The 24,581-nt window shown below is 37.7% G+C and overlaps 1 protein-coding gene across 3 annotated transcripts in view; it reads left to right on the plus strand.

Annotated features, from left to right (window-relative positions):
- The window catches only part of CDC42 (cell division cycle 42), a 46,335-nt gene that overhangs the window by 18,741 nt on the left and 3,013 nt on the right, over window positions 1-24,581 (plus strand). For all 3 annotated transcript variants that reach the window (XM_082615638.1, XM_082615636.1, XM_082615637.1), the window contains exons 2-5: window positions 7,931-8,085; window positions 10,759-10,831; window positions 20,947-21,056; window positions 21,179-21,376. In XM_082615638.1, the coding sequence (XP_082471764.1) occupies window positions 7,981-8,085; window positions 10,759-10,831; window positions 20,947-21,056; window positions 21,179-21,376 (486 nt within the window). In that variant the 5' untranslated portion in view covers window positions 7,931-7,980. The remainder of the gene's footprint in view (window positions 1-7,930; window positions 8,086-10,758; window positions 10,832-20,946; window positions 21,057-21,178; window positions 21,377-24,581) is intronic.

Raw genomic sequence — 24,581 nt, forward strand, 5'->3', positions numbered from 1 at the left:
GGTGTAATGACAGCAAAAGGTTATATAAACCATATTCACTAAAGTGACTGGATTTGATAGGAGAGCCAAGTGGTGCCGATATTATTTATTCTGTTTAATCCTTTAACCAGAGCAGCTGTTTCATTGGATAGCTAAGGAAGGCTTGTTATTCAGGGTTGTTACTCTCTTGATTCTCCATATCTCTTTCCTGTATCCTAAGTATGAAAATGGATTACTTCAGGGGGAAATGTGTTTCAAATGAAAAGAGCATTACTTTGAGTGTATTTTGTGTTGGTGTGAATGTAGTGTCTTTTTCCGACATCACTTCTGTCAATTCCATTGTAACACTAACTCTCAGAGTTAGTGTAGACCCCACAGCTTAAGGGCTCAGCCCCACAAAACTGCCTCCATTTCAGGCACCAGCTGCAGATGGGGTACCCAGGCTATCCACCCTTCTGCCTGGCTGATGGCAAATTTGGGGTATGGGGTACGTGTCCTCCCTAGGCAGGCACTCTCCAGCACGATGTGTTGACTAACTTGGAAGCTCTCTAAATCTTCTTGTTCACCAGTTTTCACAGAGCTCAATCTCCAGTGCTGCCCTCCCTGTCCTCTCTTCCTGAGGTTGGCAGGTAGGGCTGAAAGTTCTAACGCTCTCATCACTTGGTCTTTCTGGTGAGCAGTCCTATCCCAAGGCTATCCAGAGGCCCCATCCTAAGTCATTATTAGGAAGGGGCTCATTATGAATGACAAAAGGTACTGCCACCATTTAGGGGAATTCCAAGGGTTTTAGGAGCTCTGTGACAGGAATCCTGGACAAAGACCAAACACTTAACTTTCACCACAGTGAATACCAAAAATTGGATGGGGCTTTTATTCACACTGTTTACTGTTAATATTTGACATCTTTTTATAAGGGATATAATAGTCTGAGAATATACATTTTTTGCAAACAAGCTTATTAGCAAATACCTAACCCCCAAATCTTTTCATATGCTCTTTGTGCCTTGTGCCTAGAATGAACTGTGGGGCATGGGAAGATAGGGCATCTGTAGCTGGGAGCGTTTTCCCTTCCCCACATACAAATCCTTTTCCTCAGGGATTGCATTGTTTGGTGGAGTTTAGTTGGCATCCAGCCAATAATAATAATGATACTAAGAGTTCCATAGCCTCTTTAAATCCAGAGCTCAAGAACCCCAGAAAACTAAAGGGGCTTTAGTTTTGAGATTCTCAAAGGGTAATTTGGACCTCCAAAGCATTTAAGAACGTAGGAGATAACGGTTTTGGTGTGGCTGTCAGGAGGAGTGATAGGTATTGGGAAGGAATGTGGAAGATCCACCTTATTTCACAATTTATCTTCCTTATGATTGTCAGAATCATTTTTTATGCCTTAAGTTGCTCAACACCAACCAATTCCAAGTTCTGGTAGAAATGAACTTCATTGTTAAAAAGAAATAGTGCTTAGTTATTGGTGCAGAATAACTTTTCTAGCCACTCTGGATAGCAGAATGGTACATTGGTACTACACAGCCTCTTTGCTGTTATAGTGATTTGACGTTGTTTAAATAGGAAGTTAACATAAGGATTTACAAATATGTCTGGCTTAGTTTCCTCCATGTTGAAGCTGGCATTGTATATATTGCAAGAACAGTCTCTCCCCTGGCCCCCTACTCCCTCCCCATCTGTGGGTCATCTGGTGACATTTCAGTACATGAAATTATTAATAATACATGTCAAATGCTTTGCAGAATAATCCTAATTAAATTGGAACTTGACTCTGAAATGTACACCTTTGTAGTGATAGCTCTAAATTTGACTACATTTGTAGTAAAGACAATGAGTACTATAAAAATGCCTTTACTCATTTAAGAGTAGGTGCAAACATTTACTAAGCATTTACCAGAGGCCAGGCACTGTTTTGAATTCCTTACATATATTATCTTATTCAGTCAACTTACCCTATGAGAAAAGTATTACTATTTTCATTTTTGAGATAAGGGAAAAGTGAGCAGTTATATAGCTTGCCTAAGGTCACATAGCTAGAGTGGTAGAGCCAGTCTGACTCCTGAACCAGTGCTCTTAACTGGGGATCCACAACCAGTTTCTGATAGATTGCTGAACTGTCAGTTGAGGAAGCATAAGAAATGGAAGATTTGTGGGTATATAGATAGAAAGGGGAAGAGTGAACTCTATCTTAAAAATTCTCTCTTCTCGCTTCCCTTCTCCCCAATAAGATTGAGTGGTTGTCTGCAGGGTGAAGAAATAGGAAATGAACTTAACCCCTGTTTCTTCTTCCTCTGCCTTCCTCTTCCCAGTCTGGCAACTGTCATAGGTATATACTTGCCACTCCATTTGTAGTGATCATATTTGTTTTGATTAATGTCACTTCTTAGGAGAAAGTAGCATAGTATAGTTTTGGAGCAGAGCCTTGACAGACTGTTTGGGTTTAAATTCCAGTTCTGCCATTTATGGGCTCAGTAATCTTGGTCTAGTTGCTTAACTTCGCTGAGCCCTACTTTTCTTACCTGTGAAATGGGGACAGTATAGTACATATCTCAGAGTTGAGAGGACAAAATGTATGAATATGTGTAATATGTTTAGAACAGTATGTGGCGTATAGTAAGTGCTATATAAGTATTGCCACTGGCACTATTATTTGAGAACACTTGGGTTGAACCAGTGTTAAAGCACCTCTGAAGTATCTTGGTTCGTGATCTCTCAGTATACAACATGAGTTTTTCATTACTAAATATGTAAAGTGCCTGGTTGATACAGATAATTCACAGTGATAATTTGGATTCTACTTTTAAGAAACTCACTTCTAGGTGACCTTAATGTCAGTAGTGTTTATCTTAGTTTAGATTCTTTTGTTACTGGTATTTTTAATCGTGTTATCGTATAGGGCAGTAGTTCTCAAACTTCACTGTGCATTAGAATTTCATAGGAAGTGTTGCGCTCTGATCTATTAGATTTGGGGTGAGGGCCCAGGAATCTGAATGGTTAACAAACTCATTTCAGGTAATTCTGACTCCGGTTATCCGAAGTGATAGTTTTGGAATTGCTGATCTAGAGGCTGAATTCAAGCCTAACAGGAAAAAGAGATTATAAAAAATATTATCAATAACAATGTGAACATTAATAAACAGAAACCTCATTTAAGATGGAGTCAGGTGACCAGAAGGGGGAGCTCTCACACCCTACCACTAGACTTTAGTTGTAGACCTGAGAAGCACCTTTGTATCTCCAGTAGGGAGAAGGTAAAATAACTGGCTGTTTTATTGTTTTAGGTTAACAACTGTCAGATTTTCATTAGTTTGCATGTAGGCAGTGATAATTAATAAACTAAAAAAGCATTTAATTTGGTGTTTAAAGATAATGATAGGGTCTATTCCAATACCTAAATTATATTGTTAACACCTGTTAAGTAGCTTGGTTTTAGGGACTGCTCTGTAAATACAGGGAAATGCAGGAAATACAGGAAAAAATAATATGGGAGTCTTCAAGTGAAGAAGGAATATTTGGGTGGATTTCTTGTTTTTTGTGTCATTAGCTAAATAGCAGCAAATATATTCAGTTCATTTTAGCCTATGTTTTTGGTGCACCTGCTTTGTGCAAAGTGTGAGAAGTTTTGATTAGGTAATAGTCCACCAAAGAGAGAAGAAAGTGCAGTGCGAGTTTTGATCCTCTGGACAAAAATAGGTATGATGGGGTTGACTTAACTGGCACAGTTGGTAGAGGAATTCATGTATATTGAGTATGTGCTAAGAGCCAGGTTCTTTTATATTACTTAGTCTTTTTAACTTTGCAAGGTGTTGGTGTAAATTATAATTAGTTCTGTTTTACAAGTGAGAAAATTGAGGCAAAAAGAGATTAAAAAACTTGCCTAGGTCACTAGTAAGTGCTGAGCAGAGGTTAAAACCCAGGGTTTTCCTGACTTCAGAGTTAGGAAAATTATTATTGTTATGTATTTTGTTTCTGTAGTTCGGAAATTCTTCCCAGCTTTACTAAGCAGGACATGCAAGAAGGGCCTGATTGGCTTGGGGGCTGTTTCTCCTGCTCGGAAAAGATCCAGACATCTAAAAGTTCTCAAAGTAGTAATGTTAGTGATCTTGCCAAACTGTTTGCGGACCACATTTCTCTCACAAGAGTTCTAGTCTGGGAACATATGTATATGTATAACTGATTAAATTTGTTATAAAGCAAAAAAAAAAAAAAGCAAAAAAAAAAAAGAGTTCTAGTCACCCATTATCTTTCATTGGAAAAGCTTAAAGATCTTCCTCAGAAAGTTCGGCATTTAGTTTTTTGATTTTGCTCTTAAGAATGCAGAGATATTTTGGGACTTCCTTGGCGGTCCAGTGGTTAAGACTTCGCCTTCCAGTGCAAGGGGTGTAGATTTGATCCCTGGTCGGGGAGCTAAGATCCCACATGCTTCACGGCCAAAAAACCAAAACATAGAACAATATCGTAACATTCAATACAGCTTGTGATAGTTGTGACTTAACCATGTGGCAGTCATATTCATGTCTTTAATCATGGAAACTTTTTGTTTTCAATTTCTTCTTCCTTATTTCCTAGAGAATTTTAATGAAACTTTCAGGAAATGGTAGCTCTTCCTTCACTAGAAGTTTCAAGTTTATAAATGGCCTGATGATTTTGTATTTGCTAGGTAGTATGGGTTATAAGTCTTAAAAGTGAATACCATAGGTAGACTGAAGATAAGGATCTTCATATTTAGGGATGACAGTTGATTTTAACCACAGTTAAAATTTAATAATAGCATTTATTTTAGGTGTTTTTAAGACAAAGTCTCAAAAGTGGTCAAGTTTACTGTAAAGTTACTTGATAAATCCAAATATTATTATAATTTTATTGATTCTAAGACTTTTTCTCTTACATTTAACACGTCTAAATTTAGGATGTATTTTAAAAATTGTTGCCTTCTTAGCATCCGTGAAATATAGTAATTAGGATTCAGTTCTGCTGCTGTAATAGAGAAGTCCAAAATAATAGGGACTTAATGAAAGAGAAGTTTCTTTCTCATGTAAAAGTCTTGGAAGGCAATACAGGGCTGGCCCTTCCTATTGTGTTACTCATCCTTAGCATGTAATTTCTGTCTTCTGGTTCAGTGTGACTGCTTCAGTTTCCATTATCATGTCTGCATTCCAGCCTAAAGGCCGGGATAGGAGAAACTATTCCCCTTGTTTTTAAGGCTAGTCTTGAAAATTGCATCCATCGCTTCCATTCCCATTTGCCAGAACTTGGTCACATCTAGCTGCAAAAAAATTTAGGAAATGTAGTCTTTACTAAGAGCCATTATGCTTCAGTAAAATTCTGTTACTAAAGAAGAGAGGAAGAATTGGCAGACCGCTAGCAGTGTCTGCCACAGTGATCAAACCTTACTTTCTGTCCAGTGTTTGTGATTAAACTCTTTGTAAAAAAAATTGCCCCATAATAATGGTCATGAGAAATACAAGATACAGGAACTGAACTTGAAACTGATTTTTAGGCATCTGGAAAATATTCTGTAGGATGATCAGAACTCTCTCTGCTTACTTTTCTTTTTTTTTTTTTTTTAGATGTTGGGGGTAGGAGTTTATTAATTAATTAATTAATTTTTGCTGTGTTGGGTCTTCGTTTCTGTGCGAGGGCTTTCTCTAGTTGTGGCAAGCGGGGGCCACTCTTCATCGCGGTGCGTGGGCCTCTCACTGTCGTGGCCTCTCTTGTTGCGGAGCACAGGCTCCAGACGCGCAGGCTCAGTAGTTGTGGCTCATGGGCCCAGTTGCTCTGCGGCATGTGGGATCCTCCCAGACCAGGGCTCGAACCCGTGTCCCCTGCATTAGCAGTCAGATTCTCAACCACTGCGCCACCAGGGAAACCCTCTCTGTATACTTTTCTTTTCTTCACTCTGAATTGGAAAGAAATTTTACAGAAGACCTTGTTTTTTTAGCAGAATGTTATCCTGTTTTTCAGAGGTGGACTGAGGAACCATGAGAAGACAGCTATTCCTGTTTTCTCTTCTTTTATTATTAAGTAAAAGATATTCTTCTAGAATAATTCTCTAGAATTAATTTAGTACTTGGTTTAGTGTGATTATTTTGATAGGTAATTTGATTTAGTTTAGGGATTAAGATCCTTAACCTAGTATGAGTGCTCCTCTAGTGCATTACAGGGAAAATGTAGTCAAGATGGTTTTGATGAGGAACAGGAGAATGTATATTTCCTGTAGGTTACTCACTTGTATATACAGAGATCTTTTTTTTCTTTTCTTTTCTTTTTTTTTTTTTTTTTTTTGCGGTACACGGGCCTCTCACTGTTGTGGCCTCTCCCATTGCGGAGCACAGGCTCCGGACGCGCAGGCACAGTGGCCATGGCTCACGGGCCCAGCTGCTCCGCGGCATGTAGGATCTTCCCAGACCAGGGCTTGAACCCATGTCCCCTGCATTGGCAGGCGGATTCTTAACCACTCTTCCAGGGAAGCCCCGATACAGAGATGTTAACAGACTTATAAGTCATGATTAAGAGTTGTGAAGGTTACTGTACGAGCATATAGGCCTGGCATCCAATCCACAGTTAGATCGTTCTGTGACATTTTTATGTTTAATAAGCTGGCAGCTTTAGCTAACAAGAAATTGTAATCCCTTCAGAATTATAATCGAGGAAGGATTTTATCTTAAAATGTAGGTATAGAGGGTGTGGTGTTTCTTCTTTATTCTTCCAGAAAAACTGTTATAATTTTTCATTGACTCTAAGATGTCATATATCCCAATTTTGTAGATGTCAAAATGTGGGGGGAAAGTGGCTGGTAACAAGGGTAAGGAACCTTCGGTAAAGATATGTTCTGATTTTAGAAATGTTTAAGTGTAAAAACAAGCATTCAGAATTGATGAAATGTAATAAATCCTTGGTGCATTTGTAATCAATAGCTTCTTAGAATGAAGGAGTACAGTAAGAGAAGCTAAAGTAATTGTATCTTTTTGTAAGTTAGAATGCTTTAGAGTGATCTGACTTTTTCATTATGAAAATCTAGGTTTTGACCTCTTCATGCCATGAATATTGAATTAGTAACTAGGCAACTTGGTGCTAAAAGAGCTACTGAGACCAGGGATCACCCTGATCTTTGTCCCGTCCCTCATGTTGCTCCTCTATTAGACGGGAGGTGGTGGTGCTCTGCTGCTTATTGGTTATAGCCTGAGTAACTGTAGCTCTGAGGTTGGGTAAATGGACCATTCTTTGAAGCAGTGGTCTTTGTATTGCAGTCTAATACACATATACCTGTACACACACATGTGTGGGCATGTACAACTGAAGGAAAAGTTGCACAAAGTAACACTTGACATAGTACGTGGGATTCATTTTGAAATAGCCTCTTCTCTTTCATTATAAAAAGACATGCTGCTCTTTATGCTACTTTTGATTTTTTAAAAAACACTTAAGTCGAAAACAGCTGGGCTTCCCTGGTGGCGCAGTGGTTGAGAGTCTGCCTGCCAATGCAGGGGACACGGGTTCGAGCCCTGGTCTGGGAAGATCCCACATGCCACGGAGCAACTAGGCCCGTGAGCCACAACTACTGAGCCTGGGCGTCTGGAGCCTGTGCTCTGCAACAAGAGAAGCCGTGATAGTGAGAGGCCCGCACACCGCGATGAAGAGTGGCCCCCGCTTGCCCCAACTGGAGAAAGCCCTCGCACAGAAACGAAGACCCAACACAGCCAAAAATAAATAAATAAATAAGTAAATTAATTAATAAAAAAAAAAGAAAACAGGCAAGGATCAGAAACTTAGAAAATTGACTCTTATTTGCAAGTCACTATTTCTCTTTTTAGGTTCTTTTAGCCCTAGTAGTTGGGTTGCTGGTTCTGTTATTGCTCTGAATGAGAGAGCCTGTTGCTAATTGAAGGAAAAAAAACACACGTATAAGTACAAATAATTAACAGAAATATCTTTAATCCTTTTGTAGGTCATCATCAAATTTGAAATATTTAAAGTGGATACAAAACTGTTTCAGCGATGCAGACAATTAAGTGCGTTGTTGTGGGCGATGGTGCCGTTGGTAAAACATGTCTCCTGATATCCTACACAACAAACAAATTTCCATCTGAGTATGTACCGACTGTAAGTATAAAGCTTCCATCTATTAGTGAAATATATTATAATTTGATATCCTTTTGAAAACTTTCTCTGTGTACTGAAATTGTTCTGTTGTCTGCCTTTGTTTCCTGTTTTTAAAGATCTTGACTTCTCATGGGTAAATTATATACACTTTAAAATTAAACAGCTGAAAAATCAGTGGAAAGTCAGAAGGGGTGATACAAGGGTTTGCAAGAAGTGCTGGGAGGCAAAACTCCAATAGACAAGAGTCTAAAGAGTGGTGGTCTCAGTTTGGAGAAGTATGCCCTACATTTTGGAATGAGGTGATTTTTTTTGATATCTTGGCCAATGATTAATCAGTGCTTGGAGGTCTTCTGGGATGATTTTGGGGGTCTTGTAACTTCAGGGAAAGTAGTATGTGTCTCCACTTATTCTCCTTAGGGAATAGAAGGAAAGCTTATGGAGCTGTTGTCCTAGCAGTAATGGAGCTCCAGACTGGTTTTTAGAGGCACAGAAGACCTGTTTTTCTTATGAGTACATCAACAGAAGAAGCCTTTGGGGATGCTCTCCCACAAATGCTTTTTATCAGCTCCTTGGAAGAGTAGAGGGAAAATGGGAATAACAAAGATACTGAAGTGAGAGAGAGACAGAGATAGTTATTTAGAGTAACACTCATTGTGAATGTGTTTGGGGATCCAGTGTTTGTCCTAGGTTGGTTGACCAGTCCAGTCGTGTAATTATATTAAACATAGCTGTCTGTTCTGTGGTGAGAGAGGAGCTAGGGTTGGCCTGGCCTGGCAGTAACCACCTCTGTGAAGTGAGCTCTTGTAGGGGTGGGTTATGAAGCACCTGTGTATGATTAATATGGGACTAGTATTGTTTGGAAGTAAAAAGGAAGAAAGTGTATCATTATTTTAGGTTAATCTTCAGAGATGAGAGCATTTTTAAGAGGGTGACAGGTTAAAGCCTTGGTGATTATGTTTAATTGTAATTGAAAGTCTATAATGTCCCAGGGCATATAAAGTGATTGAAGTAGGCCCAGGCTATTGGAAGAAAAATAAGGTTTCTTTGAGGGGGATAAATCATATTTTAAAATACAAAATCGTATTTTTGAGTTGGCCCACTTGGGGACATTCGTAAGTGAAAAGTTCTGAGGTTGAAAGGGACTTTTAGGGGACTTTTAGAGATAAATCGATTTTGTGGATCTTTTTTTTTTTTTTTTTTTTTTTTTTTTTCTTTTTGCGGTATGCGGGCCTCTCACTGTTGTGGCCTCTCCCGTTGCGGAGCACAGGCTCCGGACGCGCAGGCCCAGCGGCCATGGCTCACGGGCCCAGCCGCTCCGCGGCATATGGGATCCTCCCAGACCGGGGCACGAACCCGTATCCCCTGCATCGGCAGGCGGACTCTCAACCACTGCGCCACCAGGGAGGCCCGATTTTGTGGATCTTGAGTGAGGGCAACTGTCAGATTGTTTGTGTTTCAGTCTCCATTTAAAGTTGTTTTCTTGTAAACATGGTTTCTGAGTCTAGGCATTCTATTTAAGGAGGGCTTATGGGTGCTTTATGTATGTGTTTGTATATGGATCTCTGGAAAAGGGTTAGGTATGACTTAAGAAAATAACCTGAATGGTTTGAGAGCTTAACCACATTCTTTACACTTCCTTGTTCTTGTTGTCAAGAACTGACTTTCCTTTAACTACCACCTCCCCCAAAGCCCTTGCTTCCAGTCCACTCTTGCTTACATTTAAACAAGCTCCCAACAACCCACTAAAACGTGAACCAGAAAATTAGTGTTAAACAGAGCTGATGTTAAAACGTAACATCCTTCTCCGGGTTGCAAAGCCTTGCTTTTCAATTGTAAATTAATTCAGAGGAGTCCATGAATTAGTGTTGGGTCTTTTTTCATTTAGCAGTGTTAGCTCCCATTTTCACAAATAACTTAGTACAACCAATATTAGTATATACTAAGTTTGTTAATGGGTTTTACAGTCTGTTTACAAATAGTGTACCCTATTCACGATCCTTAAGTGTACATAAACACACACACACACCCCTACCTATATACTATCCTTAAGTATACCCAATTCAAAGCAGATACCTTAGGTCATGTGATTTGTACCCAATAACATGAGTTTTATTCATGAAGTCCCAACAAAAAATCTGCCAGCCGTCTCTTAGACACTTTCCTTGAGTACCTTGAGGGAACCTACATTTCTCTCTAATGGGAATGTTTGCAACAAGGCTGCTCCTGCCTTCAACCCTGAAAGGAAAAAGATTATCATGGATCTAGGAGATTTTAATACTAGATTAAAAGGAAATGGTCTCTGAAGAAATAGTCTCTTAGAAATCAGGTTGAAAATTGAGGTAAACGTTAAACTACTGTCTCAAAAGTTTCAAACTTGAATAGGATCACTTTGTATAGCCAGGGGACTCTGCTCCTGTGACACCTCTGAGCCTTCTGTGGGTTTTTATCCAAGCTGCCGCGGTAGAGCAGACATCCCAGAATACATCTCCTGCCACTTTTTTCAAGAACGATTAGGTCATGCAAGGGCTTAGTTGGCAAGGTTGGTCATAAAAGAAAGATGCACTAAGAGGTGGTTGAGTCTTGGGAAGGAAACATTGTCTTAGCTTAAGAGTTGTCCTGTCCTGTTTTGACCATCCCCTTGCACACTAACTATGTCATATTTTTATGTTTTAGGTTTTTGACAACTATGCAGTCACAGTTATGATTGGTGGAGAGCCTTATACTCTTGGACTTTTTGATACTGCAGGTGAAAACTTGATGTCTTTTACAATGTTTTGGTCTGTAACTATCACACCTGGTGGTTGTCTTTCTTTGGACATTTGGGAAACTAGAATATTAGCAAACCATTTGCCTTTTGTTAATAGCAGGATTGAATATTATGATGGTCGATGCTTGACGGAGAAGCGGTCCCAGACCTGGAATAGCAAATAGGCATTTGGGGTACCCTGGATGGATGGTGTGGAAGGAGATAAAATAGGATGAGAGCAGAGTACCTTAGACAGGCTGTACTATCACTCTGACATTTGAAGACTTACCTAATATATGTGTCTGCATATTATATGTGCAGATAGCTTCTTATATTATCATACTATAGCTTGTTATTTTATACTACATTTGAAAATATTTTGAGGGCAAACCAATATCTAGCTCACAGTATTGACATTTGTGGTCAACTTTTTAGATTTAAGGAACAAATTTCTTTCTTCCTTAAGTATTCCCAATTTCTCAGTGTTTTTTCCTTGTTTTAACAGTAGCTGCACATCTTCATTTCTGACTTTTCTCTGTTGTTTCTGTTGTCATCAGCTCAGTTAGGCAAAGGAAAAATTCAGAAAGGTATCCTTTTGGTATGTAGGAATCTTAACTTTTTCGCTTTTAATGAGTTACCCTCTTACTGTCTGTCAGCTGACATATTGCTCTTATGGAGTGTATCATGCTGCCCACTTTAAGGAGCTGTCTAGATTCAATTGGGAGGGTGACATGGAGAGACAATAGTAACAGTTAAGAGACCAGTGGCTTTTTTTTTTTAATAAAGTTATTTATTTTTTATTTATTTTTATTTTGGGCTGCGTTGGATCTTTGTTGCTGCGTGCGGGCTTTCTCTAGTTGTGGCGAGCAAAGGCTACTCTTCGTTGCAGTGCACAGGCTTCTCATTGCGGTGGCTTCTCTTGTTGTGGAGCATGGGCTCTAGGCATGCGGGCTCAGTAGTTGTGGCGCACGGGCTTAGTTGCTCCGCGGCATGTGGGATCTTCCCGGACCAGGGCTCGAACCTGTGTCCCCTGCATTGGCAGGCAGATTCTTAACCACTGTGCCACCAGGGAAGCCCCAGAGATCAGTGGCTTTCTAATGGTGTTTTAGGCCTTTAAAGTTTTTATGAATTAAAAATTATGAGTAATGGTATATTAGAGGAAACTTGGAAGATAGACAAAATGAGATAATGACCTACATTTCGTGGTAGTTGAGGGATTTTTTTGTGTTTCTGTGTGCCCTTGGAGGCAATCTATATACAGAGAGAAGACAATTTATGGCTACTTGGGGTTGAAAATTAATTTTAAATTTTATTTTCAAATTTCAAAGCTTATTTTTATAAACCTTTATGTTTTAATGTGTTTATTTTTTAGCTTTATTGAAGTATAATACAATAGAATTCACTCATTTTAAGTGTTCAGTTTGATTATTTTTGCTGACCATATAGTTGTGTAACCTCCACCATAATCAAGATACATCATCCTAAAGAGTTTCCTTTTGCCCTTTATAGTCAGTCCCTTCCCTTGACCTGGCCCTAGGCAACCACAGATCTGCTTTCTGTCACTATGATTTTGCTTTTCTAGAATTTCATATCAGTGGAACCATACAGTCTGTAGCCTTTTGTGTTTTACTTCTTGCACTTAGCATAATTCGTTTGAGATTCATCTATGTTATGTGTATCAGTAGTTTGTTTCTTTTTATTGTTGAGTTGTATTCCAGTCTATGAATATAGCACAATTTGTTTTATCCATTTACGAGTTGCTGGTTGTTTGGGTTCTAATTTTAAGCTATGATGGATAATGGTGCTATGAACATTTGTATGCAGGTCTTTGTATAGTCTTAGTTTGGGAGTGGGTAAGCCTTTAAATTTAGTTGCACACTTACTAAATCTTTTATTAAAACAGTCAGTTTTGATAGATTGTTCTCAAGGTGGCTTAGAGTCCTTTGATTAATATTGGTTTATTTAACTTGGATTGGTCAGACTTTAATCCCAGTCAGCCTCATTTACAACTGTTAAATTTCTTCTAGCACTTCAGATTGCATTTATAAACTTAATGTATTTACTTTTCTGTTTTAAGCAGTTCAGTTTGCTTGACCTGACAAGTGAAACATTTCCAAGTTTTTACATATGTAACTTTAATAAACCTGATAATTTATGATTTTCTGTATTTGTTTTAATTTATCTTAAACAGTATTATTTACAACTTTCATAAAATTCTTAACATTTTCAACAAAAAACCCTCAAGATCAGTTACTCAATTACACAGTTTAAATTGGAATCAGAAAACTAATCTGTCATGTTCTTTAACATGGTGATAGTTTTTCAAAAAATTTATTTATTTATTTATTTATTTTTGGCTGCGTTGGGTCTTTGTTGCTGCGTGCAGGCTCTCTCTAGTTGCGGCGAGTGGGGGCTACTCTTCGTTGCGGTGCGCGGGCTTCTCATTGCAGTGGCTTCTCTTATTGTGGAGCATGGGCTCTAGGCACGCAGGCTTCAGTAGTTATGGCACGCGGGCTCAGTAGTTGTGGCTCATGGGCTCTAGAGCACAGGCTTAGTAGTTGTGGCGCACGGCCTTAGTTGCTCCACGACATGTGGAATCTTCCTGTACCAGGGCTCAAACCCATGTCCCTTACATTGGCAGGCAGATTCTTAACCATTGTGCCACCAGCAAAGTCCCATGGTGATTGTTTTAAATATTATAGACACTGAGTATTAAATAAGAATAGGTTATTCCTAACTGTAACTGAAAATTAACAATAATAATGTTGATTTATTTCATCTCTATATTAGATTCTGAATCTTTCTAGGGGTTAAAGGACATTCACTAAGGAAATTATTTTACTATACCAGGCAAACTGGGGAGCTTTCACCTCAACTGGTTAAGGTCGCTATAAGCCAGAGATCTTTTTTGACAGGCACTGGAGACCTGGGACTGTAGGCATCCAGATTGAGTCTCCTGTCTTTGACATACCTACAGGGAGACTGTGTGTCCTTCTCCAAAGGCCTTAATCTCAGAGTCCTGGTTCAAGTCATGCCATTAACTCAATTTTCTTTCTGCTAAAGCTTTCATCCCCACTGAGATAGCCTCTGACTTTAACTGTTTGGTTACTTTTAACCTGTTGATGGTGTTATTTTATTTTGAATTCTTTAATTTATTTATTCTTTTTTAAAACCTTTTAAAAATTGAAGTATAATTAATTTACAATGTTGTGTTAATATCAGGTGTACTGCAAAGTGATTCAGTTTTATATATATATATATTTTTTTTCTTTCTCAGATTCTTTTCCATTATAGGTTATTACAAGATATTGAATATAGTTGTTTAGAATTCTTTTTATACTATTTCTGTCTTTGGCTGAAACTCTTATAGATATATTAAAATAATATTGCTTAAGACCAGAGATAGGACTCTCCCTCTGTTTCATAGCTTTATTTCTGCCCCTGTGGTCACAACACCAAATTCTTTTTTTTAATATTTTAAAATTTATTTGGCTGTGCTGGGTCTTAGTTGTGACTCGCGGGGTCTTTTTAGTTGAGGCATGCGAACTCTTAGTTGCAGCATGTGGGATCTAGTTCCCTGACCAGGGATCAAACCCGGGCCCCCTGCATTGGGAGCGCAGAGTCTTAGCCTCTGGACTACGAGGGAAGTCCCCCAAATTCTTGTTTAATGAGTTTCCACAGTTATTTATTTATTTCTTTGCACATGTTTTACTATTGTGTATATAGTTCTATACTTAGCTTTTTTCACAATATGTTTATCATAGGCTCTTTTTCATATCGAATAATTCCAATTCCACCACCAATTCCTTTCTATGTCAAAATTTATTCTTTATTATAGAGATCACAGGTTTTGCTTATTACAGGAAAATCAAAATATAGATAAGCAAAAGGAGAAAATGAAAAAGCATCTGTATATCCAGAGACAATCACATCTTAGTGTATGTCCTAAACAGAGCTCTTCCTATACATTCATTGTATTTATACATAGGAAAAAAAAGGATATTCTTCTCTCTGTACCTGACTTTATCTCTCAAAAGAAAAGCATGGTGATACCTCTCAGTGTTGTACTTGTGTGTCATAGTCTTCATGGTTACACAGTAGTCCATTGTGTGGCAGTTCACACCACAATTTGTTTAACTTCTTTTGTTATTAATATAGGGGTCTGTTTGCAATTTTCTTTCATATTATGATCTTTACTACCGAAACATTTTAGTATTTGGACACACATTCTTTTTTGTCACTTTTTGTCTTGATTTAACTTCAGGCTTACAGAAAAGTTGCTAATACAAAGAACTCCTTACCAGGTTCACCAATTCTTAACCTTTTGTGACATTCTCCAGCTCTATATGCATATTGCTTTTATTTCTACACCATTAGAGAGTTAGGTTGCATACATCATGCCCTTTTGTTTCTTAATGCTTCACTGTATACTTCTTAAGAGCAAGGATATTCTCTTACAGTGCACATCAAATTTAGGAAATTTGACATTATATATAACATTTTAAACTTTAACCTGTAGTCAACTCTCTAATTTTGTCAGTTGTCCTAATATTGTCCCTTAGAGCAATTTTTCTTGTATAGGTTCTGACCTAGGATCACATATTGCATGTAGTTGTCACTCTCTTTGGTTAGTATCCTTTAGTATGGAACCTCAGCCTTTTATGGTATTGGCATTTTTTTTGAGGAAACAGGCCACTTATTTTACAGAATGTTTCTCAGTTTGAGGTTGTCCATTTCCTCATGAGTAGATTCAGGATATTGCATATTTGGTTAGAATACCAGATCAGTAATGTTACGTCCATCTCAGAGTATCACCTTTTGGTAAAAGTAATTTTGATCACTTGATTAAGGTGTTGTCCAGTTTTCCTACTATATGTTTAGAATTTTTCCTTTTATAATTAATAATTAATTTGTGAGGACATACATTAAAATGGTGTAAATATTCTGTTGTCATTAAATAGCACCCCCTCTAGATTTAATAACCATTGACAATTCTTGCCTGAATCAATTTTTCCTACAGTTGTTGCAAAATGGGAATCTAGGTGCTAGATATGCTCATTGCTACAGAGGTGTGGACAGAGATAAGACAGCAAAACAGTTGTAACATGCTAGTGATTTGTTCTGCACCACAGTGACTTGTCCTGAATATCATTCATTCAACTAGGGAAGAAAATATTAACACGTTTATTCTGGATAATGAGTTTTTGTTGATACCTCCAATTTAGTCCAACTCAGGCAGTCTTCTTTGCCCTCACCAATTCCATATTTTTCATCTCCATTTCTTCTGTAGTTAGAAGCTAGTTTCCCCAAAAGATGTACCTGTTTTCAGTCCTGCAATACACACAAAATAGTTTCAGAATTGCAATACCATACCACTGTGAAAAACAAATATGTAAGAAGAGTTCAAGATTTGTTTGCAGTAATTTTTTTCTTTGGTCTAATAGCATACAAAGTTCCTTGTTCAAAAGTTACTTGGACTTGTTATCCCCCCCCACCGAAAGTGTGGCTGTGTTATTTGGAATACAGTTGGGTTCATTTATGTTTACATTAAATTTGTTTTTCCCCATTCTCATTTATTTTATTGATATATAGTCTTAATTGTTTTCTTAGGTTCAATTTTCAAAAGCTAGCTTCATTTTTACATTTTAATCATTGTCACAGTCAATCATTCTGGACTTAACCGTGGTAATAAATAAGAGAAAGGTTGGACTTTGATGCTAGATAGAGCAGTTAGCTAGATAGTTGACAAGTTGCTTAACTGTGTGGGGCTTAATTACCTTGATATATAAAATGTTTAAAATATTTTCCTTTTAGAGGTGTTGTGAAGATTTAGTGATAGTTTAATAAAGTGTATACGTATGTAAAAACTCAGGAGCTGTGTATTTATGATTCACACACTTCACTATTAAAAAAACCCCAGCACAGGGACTGGAATGTGTTTGGTGTACAGCTAATATCATTCTCTTCCTTAGCAGAAGAAGAATATTCAGAACAAGTCGTAGTGGTGCACTTTGACCTGGTTTAGCTGATTCTGTTTTTTGTTTGTTTTGTTTTTGAAAAATAAACTCCTTTCATTGAGGTGTTTTCTAGTATCTGGCAACCTTCTGCAGTTACTGATCAATTACATTATCAGGAATGACAGCGCTCTCCATAGAGATATTTATAGCTGCTTTGGTCTCTAGTTTAGTGCTACTGTAGAACCTTCCAAAGGCGGTACGACTAAGATTTGAATCTTCAGTAAATTCTGCATTAACATGCAATAGTATAGATTTTTACAGATGTTATACATATAATGGTAGGAATCTCAGGTTCCAGAGTGTCCCATTTATTTTTGGATTTTTTTTCTTCTTCTTTTATGATATAAAAGGTATGGAATTATTTAGGAGTAAGTTCCGTAGCACAGAGGAAGCAGGGATCACTAAGTGCCATTAAATTTTGAGTACTTGGTTGTAGAAAAAATGTTTAGGTTTTAATTTGTAGTGGTAAATTCTGTGAAATGTTTAATTTGTCTTCTTGGGTTTATAATGTCCTACTGGAATTCTCTGAAAGTGTTGTTTTTTAGCAGTATTCTTACTTTTCATACCATGAGACCATTTCAGATTATTCATATGGACCAGAGCCCTCAGTTCAAACTGACTTAGTTCCTCTTGAATTCAAATTCTGAATATGAGATTGTGAGGAAGGAAAAAAACCAGCAACTCATGAGATGTATCATTGCTTTTTGTCAAGTATTAGAAGTTAAGTGATGAGCTGGTGTACTGTTAGAGTAGATATAATTTAAGACTTGTAGTCAAAACCTGTCTTACACAGTAGAGTGAAGTTTTCTTGATCATGTTGTGTACCTTAAAGTATGTTAAATGATAGTGCCGCCTCATACTTAGAGGATAGATTTTAGCTGGATAAATTATGCTTGGATATTGAAGAATCTTGCTCATGTAAGGGATCGTACTCATTCTGTTTTCTTAAATGTAGCACTTAGAGCAGATGGAGATGTAAGGTAGCCTACTTTTTGTTTATCGAACAATTTTACTTTTTTTCTCCTTGGGAAAGGAGAAGATGTATAGCTTTGGGGCCTTGTTCATTGCAAGTATATGGACAGACCAGTACTGCTTTGGATCTAGTGTTAAAAAAGAATGGCTATATTTGTTTTCTGTCACCAGTCCATCTGAATAGAAGGTTGGTTGCATGTAAAACATTGGGCATTTATTTAGATGCCCCTAGTGGTGCTCAGGAATACAGACTTGGATCTGTTTTTGATGCAGGGGCTGAATGACTAAAAATGAAGCCTTTTCTAGTATGCCAGACTTAATTTTTGTGAAATATATTCCATTTGAATAGGGTCTAGGGCTAAGAAAAGGTGTGTGAACGTCTGTACTTTTCACACAGCTTGGTTAACTGTTTTGTTGTCTTATTTTCTACATTTACTTTTTGTTTTGTTGTTTTATTGGAGCTTTGGTTGTGATGCCTCAAAGCTCCAGCTCGTGTTAGAGCTCAGGCAGTTTGAGACAATTGTTAGAGTTTGGCTGATTTTGTTTTCCCCATTCTTTCCTTTCCAAACCCCTTCTATGTCTACAGTTGTACATTATATTAATAATTTAAGAAGTGAGAGTTACACATCTTAGTGCGTACCTTTGAATTCCTTTGATTCTAACCCTAGCATATTGCTATATTAAGTATTCAGTAAATGCTAGAGCCACTGATGGTAGTTTTATTGTTTTGTAATATCTGCTATTTTGACTTCTCCTTCAACCTTTATTCACTTTCCATAGAGTATTATCCTGACAATACCTTTATTGTCTACTTATGATGTGTTATTTAAGTGGCAGTAAGAGTGACATCTTTAATCATGTTTTGATAGCTACCCTGAATTCTTGTATTCTCTCTCAGTGCTGGCAAAAACAAAACAAAACCAAACAATCACTGGCATACAAAATATTTAACTTTCCTTTTTTCCCCTTAAAGTTATTTTTTATTGTGGTAAAATAATGTAACACAAAGTTTACCATTTTAACCATTTTTAGCATACGGTTCAGTGTCATTAAGTACTTACCTATTCTTGTATTTGTTTGTTTTTTGGTTTTTTTTTTTTTTTTTTTTTTTTGGCTGTGCGGCATGCGGGATCCTAGTTCCCTTACCAGGGATTGAACCTGTTCCCTCTGCAGTGAAAGTGCAGAGTCCCAACCACTGGACCACCAGGGAATTCCCTTTTTCTTTTTTTCTGTTTGTTTGTTTGTTTTTTAGGGCTATTCTTTTAATACATAGGATTGTTGTAGCTCAGTTTTGAAATTGGACTGATAAATCCTTCCTCTGTAACTCTTCCCTTCCCTTCACAGTTTTGGAAATGTGTAGGGATATTTTAAAACACTTTTTATCTGGAAATAATTTCAAACCTACAGAACGGTTGCAAAAATAGTATCAGGAGCCCACATACATCCTTTAACCAAATTTACCAGTTGTTAATTTTTTTCCTTATTTGCTGTATTTTTCTCTTTCAACATATTTATACATAATTTTTTCCCCCTGAACTATTTGAGAGTAAGTTGCCATTTAGCCTTGAATAAGTATGTATTTCCTAAGAACAGAGACATTTTTGTATAATGGTAATCAACTTAAGGTAATTTAGCATTGATACCATACTCTAATCTAACATCTATATTCCAGTTTTATCAGTTGATCCAAGTCCAGTTTTTTCTGCTTTTAGTATAGGACCATGTACTGCATTTAATTGTCATGTCTCTTTAGTTTCTTGTAATTTGGATCAGTTCTTCAGCCCTCCTGCCCCCCCCCTTTTTTTTTTGGTCTTTCATGATGTTTTTATTGAATACTGGCCCAGGAATCCTCTCTCCCTCCTCCCCTTATAAAAATGTTCTTCATTTTGGGTTTGGTCTCTTTCCTCATGATTAGATACAAGTTATGCTATTTCGGTTGGAATACTACCTTAGTGATGTCTTTCTCAAGATATAAATGTAGAGGCATATGATACTCATCTGCCACTCATTGGTGATGACAATCTTGATCACTCAGTCAAGGTGATGTTGTTTCTTCACAATATAGTTATGTTCTTCCCCTTGTGGTTTATTAATAATCTTTAAGACCATACAAATACTCTCTTTTGCACCAGAGTTTCCTCCATATTGATTTAGCATCCATTGATTCTTGTTGAATTTTTTTCTATGTGTTTTCAGTTTCAGGTACTGGTCTTACATGTACACATTAACTAAACATGTGAACCTGCTTTGGTAGTCATGGGCAGTGGATTTTGTCAGCTGGGTTTCATTGAGATTTTTCTTCCCTTAGATAGTTTCACTGTGATTGGTTCTTTTCTTTTTTTTTTTTTTTGCGGTACACAGGCCTCTCACTGCTGTGGCCTCTCCCGCTGCGGAGCACAGGCTCCCGACGCGCAGGCCCAGCGGCCATGGCTCACAGGCCCAGCCGCTCCGTGGCACATGGGATCCTCCCGGGGCACGAACCCATGTCCCCTGCATCGGCAGGCGGACCCCCAACCACTGTGCCACCAGGGAAGCCCAACTGTGATTGTTTCTTAATCAGATCTGAGTAGATTTGATTTTTAATTATTTCTGTAGCAACAGTTTATTTTTGTTACATTATCGTTTGGTTGCTAGTAGACACAAAGATTGAAAACTACAAATCAGTAACAAAGCAAATAATTAATACATAACAAATTCATTGCTGTTCTAAAGACCTGAAATTATTTTTTGGTTTTTGGTTTTGTTTTTCTTTACTGATGTGTAGTTGGCTTACAATATGATATTAGTTTCAGGTGTATAACATAGTTATTTGATATTTTTATATATTACACATCATACAAAGTTATTATAATATTATTGACCGTATTTCCTGTGCTGTACATTACATCCCTGTGACTTATTTATTTTATAACTGATAGTTTGTACCTCTTAACTAGAATTAGCTGAGTGAGAATATTGCTCAAATATTCTATTACAAAGCCATATATTTTGTTAAATAAGTTGCCTTCTTATTAATGATAAGTGTGCTGTTAGCTGCATGCTTAATCTGTTGACTGATTTGTGATTTTAATGCTATGAGGGCACCCAGATTCAGTTGCTGATTTCTCCAGTTTTTTTTCCCCTTAGGGCAAGAGGATTATGACAGATTACGACCGCTGAGTTATCCACAAACAGATGTATTTCTAGTCTGTTTTTCAGTGGTCTCTCCATCCTCATTCGAAAATGTGAAAGAAAAGGTGAGTTAGTCAGATATTCTTGCCCTGAAAAAAAGGTTGTCATAGAACTTCTGTTGATTGTAAGTAGCTTTGGAGGCTTGTGGATTAATGCAGGTGTATTTTTTAAAATATCTTTTCTCTAGTGGGTGCCTGAGATAACTCACCACTGTCCAAAGACTCCTTTCTTGCTTGTTGGGACCCAGATTGATCTCAGAGATGACCCCTCTACTATTGAGAAACTTGCCAAGAATAAACAGAAGCCTATCACCCCAGAGACTGCTGAAAAACTGGCCCGTGACCTGAAGGCTGTCAAGTATGTGGAGTGTTCTGCACTTACACAGGTGAGGACTGTGTGGAACCCCACGTTTATTTACAGTGGAGTGGTTTTGAGCAGCATTAGGGTTCAGGGCTTATTTCTGACAGCGGTCTGCAGTGCTCAAGAAAGCTGCCCAGGAAGACTGTGACCAGCTTCACAGTATATATTCTTTTGTTAGAGGTCTCTGTTTTTATGGAGAAAATTATTAGTCTCTAAATAAAGCTCTTGTGTTGGTGAGCTCCCACATTTTACTGAATCATTTGTAGTGGTCAGGGATTGTGTTAAAAACAAAAATTAACGGAAAGGTCCAGATTAGCACAAATTTACAAGAGTCTGTGAATGATTCCCCTCCCTCCCCCCCAACTTAAAATTTCATCTAAATAAATCTGATTTTTTTATCAGTACTGATAATTGATGCTATACTGTTTCTGGGGTAATTCAACTGGGATAGGGAATTGGTTGTAATCTTTGAGACTTTCATGTCAGAGAAAGCTACCTAAGCCATTTCTCAAGCATACCTTTATATAGTGTCTCTATTCTTATGTTTTTGGAGGTGTTCCTTCTTTATGCAGTCCTCTCTTCTTTCTGAACGATTTAATTGGAACTCTTCTCATAGTTTGATGGGAAACTTCAGATTCTGAGGACAGGGAGCAGTGTTAGGGTATTTAGAGTGAGAGTTATAACTGACCTGTGTGATTTCATTTTCTCTACCTTCATGGTATCGCCAACCAGTTCTCCCCTCTTGAGTACTGTTTTGGGGACCAAAGGAAAATATTATGTAATTGATTAGCACAGAACTCTTTTATTCTACATTGACATTTGAACAATGAGCAAACACGCCTAATTAAAATAAGGCAAGACTGAAGGGTGGAGATTTCTTACAATTACATGAAATTCACATATTTCTCATGCTACTTTTTCAGGTAATTTTTCTTTTTTATTAAGTTTGAAGAAAAACACTTGGGTTCTTGATGATGTGTATACTAAGGTAAATAGCATATATAGTTACATATTATACATGTACTAGGTATTTAGTATGTAGTGTGTAGACATAATTTAATAATCTCCAGTTTAGCCCTGGGTTGGATGTGTAAAGATAAAATTTTTGTTCTTAGCTGGATATTTCACAGGATGACTTAACGGCCTAATTTCTTCTCCCAAACCCAGTTTTCCATGGCAGTTTTAGTTCTGTTGTATTGCTATTTCAGATATCTAAAAGTTGAGAAGATTTTACATCTTCTCACATATAGCACTAACTGAGATTTTTTTAAATGCCTGATGCTTTTGTGTTTTGATACCATCCCCAGAAAAGTGTGTGTGTGTGTGTGTGTGTGTGTGTGTGTGTGTGTGTGTGTGTGTGTGTGTGTGTGTGTGTGTGTGTGTGTATTGAAGAAGGATGTGTGTGGAACATTTGAGTCAGATAACTGTTGCATATTCCCATTCTCTAAATACGGGTTGCTTTTGGGGGAAATGGAGGCAAGTAGGCCATGTGGACCCAATTTTAGGCCTGTAGTGAAGCTTATTTTAGAGAATTGGATGCTTCCATATAAAGTTTTTTACAGTATGAACAGGTTTATATAGTCACTTTCCAGAGAACAGAAATTTGAAAAGGTCTTAGCAACTACATTTTTCTTACCAGATTTTGAAGTTCGGAGAAATCAAAAGAGAAGATAGAAAATGGGGTCCCTGGGTACTGTTTGGGAGCTAGAATTTTTTAGGATTCCAGATTCTGTTTGTTGGTTCCTTTAAAATTGAGCTCTTAATATAATCAGATAGTGTGATTAAAGCAGGGGTTAGTTTTGTATTGTAGGGGATTAATTGATCTTTGTCAATAAGCAAGAAAGTATTTGCTTCTTATTAAGGCATGCCCTAGTTTCTGATTGTCGTCCTCCTCTTTTTTCCCTTCTAAAATTTATTTCTCATTCTATCTTCCCTCCTTCCTTTTATGTTTGACAACCAGAGTTTGCACCTAGATGTGTAGAAGGAATTTCAGAGGAACTTTAACTTTCATCATTTCTGCTTTGTAACAGACACAGACGGAAGGAAACTTTTTAACCTCTTTGCCTCTTTCCAAGTGCTTACTGTTATTTCTCATTTATTTTGTCCCTAGTGGAATGTGTGAATGCCAGTTCTCGAGGCTTCTGTGGTGGGGGGAGGGCAAGGTGGGGGTGGCTGGGGTAGTCTGGGCCTGGCTCTCGTTATCGCAGCCGTGCTCTGGGGCTTTGGGGGAAGGTTTTACTTGGGATCCAACTGACCTAAAGAACATGTGGAACTTTTTTGGGAGGTAAATCTGTGTGGCTTCAGATTTAGGTGAGTTTAGGTGAGTCTGTAGACCTGGTACCAGTACTACTGAGTCGCACTGTCATGCTGGAGTTCTGGCTGAGGTGTAAGTGTATTTCTGCATCTTAATCCCTATAGATCTGAGAATATTCTTTGTTTTTCACTCCATGCTTTATGCTCTGATACCCATGCGGACATCTAAAAGCATTGGACTGCTTGCTAAAACTCATTCTAGGACCCCGTTCTTTGTTTTCCTATTGGGTGGTGGTTACTTGCTCTAATAACATTACTGAATAACTGAGGTGTATGCTGTTTCTAGAGTCTGTTGTTTAAATTTCTCCCAGTTGGTACTGCTGAACAATTAACACTTTTTCTAAGTGTCTGAACCTTTTGTTCTGGGAAACTGGTTTACTCTGAAATCCTGATTAATCCCATCCAGATATGTCATTGAATCTAGAAACATGTAGCATGCCTGTTAGCCTGCTATTTGTGTCCTTCAGTTATTCAGGGGATGAATTCACAGAAGCCTGAAATTGTAATAGGTGTAGTTCCAAAATATGTGTGCCATTCTTATCATTAGAAGTACTAGGGAATTCTGCAAGGCCTAATTATTCGCTGCATGTATCTTGTGCTTACATATCCATTCATCTCCTCTGGCATTATTTTCATTAAAATGTTGTAATTTAGATTTCAAAGTGTGATTGTTATAGAAGTCAACATGTGGCATTTTCACAAAAATTGTTTTCTTGCTCAGTTAACCTTTTTTGAGGTAAGACGTTTGTTCTGTTATTTACTGTCTTGATAACAGGCTTAAGATCTAGCTTTCTGGCAGTTATTTTTCTTAACGCACACTGCTTCTGTGAATTCAGCCCATTTAATCCAGACTGCTGTTGTATCTGCTGGTCTTTCTAATCCTCTAACCTGGCTGCTATTCTCTCTCCTCCCCTCTG

Source organism: Mesoplodon mirus (assembly GCF_964341445.2).
Source record: "Mesoplodon mirus genome assembly, chromosome: 3".
Classification (NCBI taxonomy): Eukaryota; Metazoa; Chordata; class Mammalia; order Artiodactyla; family Ziphiidae; genus Mesoplodon; species Mesoplodon mirus.